Source organism: Lupinus angustifolius, unplaced genomic scaffold, assembly GCF_001865875.1.
Source record: "Lupinus angustifolius cultivar Tanjil unplaced genomic scaffold, LupAngTanjil_v1.0 Scaffold_75_90, whole genome shotgun sequence".
NCBI lineage: Eukaryota > Viridiplantae > Streptophyta > Magnoliopsida > Fabales > Fabaceae > Lupinus > Lupinus angustifolius.
In genome coordinates this window covers 2,560-6,329 of record NW_017723672.1, presented here as the reverse complement: position 1 = coordinate 6,329, position 3,770 = coordinate 2,560, and the positions used below count along the sequence as shown (strand labels likewise).

Sequence of the window (3,770 nt, the reverse complement as noted above, 5' to 3'; positions counted from 1 at the left end):
AACCCTAAAAATAGGAACTACGATGATCAAACTGGTGAGACCATAAGTCAATCAAATTTCTAATTTAAAATAACCAAAACAACATTTTGAGAGATGAAAACCTTTGACTTATATATAATTATGGATGTCATTTGTTTACTTGTTATAGCAAGCATAACACATTTATTGTTTGGCAAGTTTTCCAAATGTCTCATACCGTTCAAATATATTCTTCGTTGATGTATAATAATGTTATTAAATTTAAAATGTACAAATATTAAATTAGACAAACTAGTATTAGGAATTTTCATAATTTTCAATGCAAAAAATGAACCAGTCCAACCACAACTGGGTAATCCAACCAATGACTTACTCTCATGACACTAGTATTCAGTGCTCAATAAGAATGATCTTAAACTTAGAAATACAAACAGATTTTACAAGGAGTCAAATACATCCCATTTGGAAACAAATGTAGTAATACTTTCTAATTATTATTTATGACTAAATTTTAAACAAAATTAATTTTTAATATCTTCACAAAATTTTATTAATGGCCTCAAAATAACTAAATCTCTCTACCATGTAGAATTCAAAGCTTACTTCAATTTAAAACACTCACATAAAACCAAATCCGTTTAAATAACTCCAACTCAGACACATTAAAAACGATAAATAAACACAACAATCCTCATGACCTCAATTAAGGATGCCATAGTAATTCAAAATAGAAGAGCGACAACTTTTTTAAAGTGCAACCATGTATCACAAGCAGAATTATCCTACCAAAATATTAAAACAAAAAAGAGCCTAAACCCCATAGTAATAGTCATAATAAGGCACTTAACGTAGATAACCGTAATATTCTTCTCTATTGTTCCATCACTAACTTCTTCCCTAAGCCAAAACACATTCAGTGATCAAACGAAAATCAAGCTTCCACGTCAGCACCACACTTGTTACCAGGAGCGCAGATCAGCCAAACAAAACCGTAAGGGTCCTTCACCTTCCCGACGCGTCCACCACAGCACGCGCCTTCACCTTCCACTACCTCGCCTTCAACAACTGCTCCAGCACTAACGGCGTGAGCTATGGCCCCTTCCACGTCACTGGTTTCCAAACATAGAACGACACCGTTTTCCCCAGTCTTCACTCTGAAGAAAAGAACCTTGAGGATTAGCTTATTATTTTGCATTTTAAAATAAGCTTAAATATTTTTTATTTTTTTATTAATTAAAAATTACAAAAAAGTACAAAACTAAAAGTACAAAATAAAATAATCAATTGCACAGAAAATAAGACCTCATTATTTGAAGAAACAGATAAGGCCAAAGCTTAACATAAATAAAAGATTACAAATACTAGAGTCCAAAAACAAGAACGAAGACTATGTACAATACATACAAAAAGACGAAAACCACGTCTCACGAACAAAGCATAAATAAATAAATAACTACACAGCACAACGCAAAACAAGAAAGTAACAACAAGACACTACTAAAATCAGAGAATAACAAAGGATAAAATTACAAATACTACTTAAGTTCATAGATCTGATGAAACTAAGTGATATAGAAAGAAAAAAAAGATAGATACTCACGGTGAAGCATTGTCACCAGTGACGTCAGCAACGATAACGGTAGAGCCAGCGATTTTGAGCTCAGCTGAGAGAATAAGAGGAAGCTCATGCTCCGCTTTACGCTTAGGGTTCAAGGAGCGAGAAACCTCTTCAGCACCAAACGCAGCTTTGTAGAACAAAACGGCGTCGTTGGCTTTGGGAGCTTCCACAAACAACTGTGGCTTCAAAGCAGAAAACGACACCGCAGCTGAAGCACTCTCGGATCCACCGTTTTGAGCTTCTTGTTGCGCCATTTTGAAGATTGAAACGACGGAGAAGAATAGAGAAACACGAACACTAGGAGAGAGAAAAAGAGAAAGTACAATGGAGGAGAAAGCGAAAAGAGCGTGAATGGAAGAAGAGGGTGGGACAGTGTTTATATAGAGAAGTGGGGAAGCGGAAACGTTTTGGGGGCAAAATAGGGATTTTATGTAGAAATGAGAGGTTTACCAATTTTAAAAGGAAAGACATTAATTAATGTGTTTTATGGATAATGTGGCATTAAATAATGGTATTTACTACTTGGTGCCATTGTCAGAGTAATAGTCTACAAAGTATTTGGAAGTGAGTTTAATATGTAATTAGTACACTTTTCTGTATTAATTATTTGAGAATAAAACATTTCATAATATTAAAAGATAAATTATCTTTCCTGATTAGTAAAATTATGATACGTTTCCTATTTAATTATTTTATATAATTATACTTCTAAAAACTAAAAATAATATATATATATATATTATATTTTTAGTGATAGAGTCAAATAATATATTTCATAGTATCATGATATATTTTATTTTTTAATTATTTTTAGGATTTAACATGTATATTGACAGTGTAAGTGTTTTTACACTATCAATAAATTATTTATCATCCATATTTTAATTATCATTAACTCTCAAACAAAATTAAATAAATAAACAATGGACGATGTATCGACATGTAAAAACTTTTAATACCGTAAATTTTAAACTATTATTTCTAACATCTTACAATATGATTAGATATAAGGTATTATAGTCTTGTGTGGTTTTGGATGCCATTGTTATTAGTTAACAACGAATAGTGCATGCACCACAGCACCAATGAGTCAAACTAAAGACAAAACCAACCGAATTGATTCTGAAAAAACGGTACGTATTGGAGCCTACACAAGAAAGTGGTAGCCAAATTTGTTTAAAAAAATATCAATGAATAATGAGTATTCAAATTTGTCTTAAAATATATATTTGCCTATTACAAACTATTTATCTTTAAGAAAAAATAATTTTATAAATATTTAAAATTCTTAAGGGTTGAATTGATTTTTATCTATACTATATATAAAATCAAAATTTATCCTTAATATTTTTATTTCTAAAATAAAACCATATAATCATAGATAACTATAATTAATACATCTCACATTAAGTTGAATATTATAATAAATAAAAAAATTATAATATGAAGTACATCCAATAAAAAATATTCTAATTTTCTAAAATAAAAAATACAAATTAATACTTAATATCACAAAATAAGAATGCGCGTCAATACACACAACCGTTTGTTATATTAGTGTAAAAAAAATCAAATGAAAACTATATTTTGTTTTTAAAAATTTCAAACCTTCAAATAAAAACTACATTACCAATATTTTAATTTGGTTGTGAAATTATATAATGACAACTTTTTTTAAATTAACATGATAATATTAGATTATGATTTGTCATTGTATGCATGTAAAAATTTAACATCTAGCCGTCTTAGCTCAGCTGGTAGAGCGCATGGCTTTTAACCATGTGGTCGTGGGTTCGATTCCCACAGACGGCGATGTCTTTTAAATTGTTCTTTTGTTTGTGGGTTGGATTCTCACATATGGCTAAGTGATTTTCGTTGTTGCTTGGATTAAAATGTTGAGTGGTTAAGTTTGTATTCATTTGGCGACTCACTTTCCCCCATCAACCCTTATTGTTTGCCTCTTGATTTTTATTGGATTGAAACACAATTCTCTTATTTTGGTAGAGATTTATGAATTAGTTCTCTCATACAAATTTATGATTCTTTTGCAAATTGATTTTCCATAAGGAATGAACCAGATTTTCATATATAGTTTAAGTTAAAGAAATAACTATAAAATGAAGAGTAATTGGTGATGTGTATGCCTACATGAATGAGTTACAACAAGCAAGAC

General features: G+C 30.3%; 1 protein-coding gene and 1 non-coding gene across 3 annotated transcripts; one reads left to right on the top strand and one right to left on the bottom strand.

Annotated features, from left to right (window-relative positions):
* Positions 1–697: 697 nt before the first annotated feature.
* Positions 698–1,949, bottom strand: LOC109339457 (uncharacterized protein At5g48480-like). 2 transcript variants are annotated; one of them, XM_019576902.1, is made up of 4 exons: positions 1,906–1,924; positions 1,580–1,870; positions 883–1,133; positions 698–824 (listed from the first exon to the last, which is right to left on the bottom strand). In XM_019576902.1, exons 2-3 carry the CDS (start codon positions 1,849–1,851, stop codon positions 911–913), a joined length of 495 nt encoding a protein of 164 aa, XP_019432447.1. In that variant the 5' UTR covers positions 1,852–1,870; positions 1,906–1,924; the 3' UTR covers positions 698–824; positions 883–910. The 2 variants fall into 2 exon arrangements, with proteins under 2 accessions (XP_019432447.1, XP_019432446.1); XM_019576901.1 differs by having other exon boundaries at positions 1,580–1,949.
* A 1,387-nt stretch (positions 1,950–3,336) lies between these two features.
* On the top strand, positions 3,337–3,409 carry TRNAK-UUU. Its single transcript has one exon. It is a non-coding gene; the product is annotated as a tRNA-Lys (tRNA).
* Positions 3,410–3,770: the final 361 nt, after the last annotated feature.

What these genes read in the sequence shown, in the direction of transcription:
- LOC109339457 (XM_019576901.1), bottom strand. Translation starts at nt 1,851, where the DNA reads ATGGCGCAACAAGAAGCTCAAAACGGTGGATCCGAGAGTGCTTCAGCT. An exon ending in ACTGGTGACAATGCTTCACC is followed by an intron (nt 1,134 to 1,579) that starts GTGAGTATCTAT and finishes TCTTTTCTTCAG; the next exon opens with AGTGAAGACTGGGGAAAACG.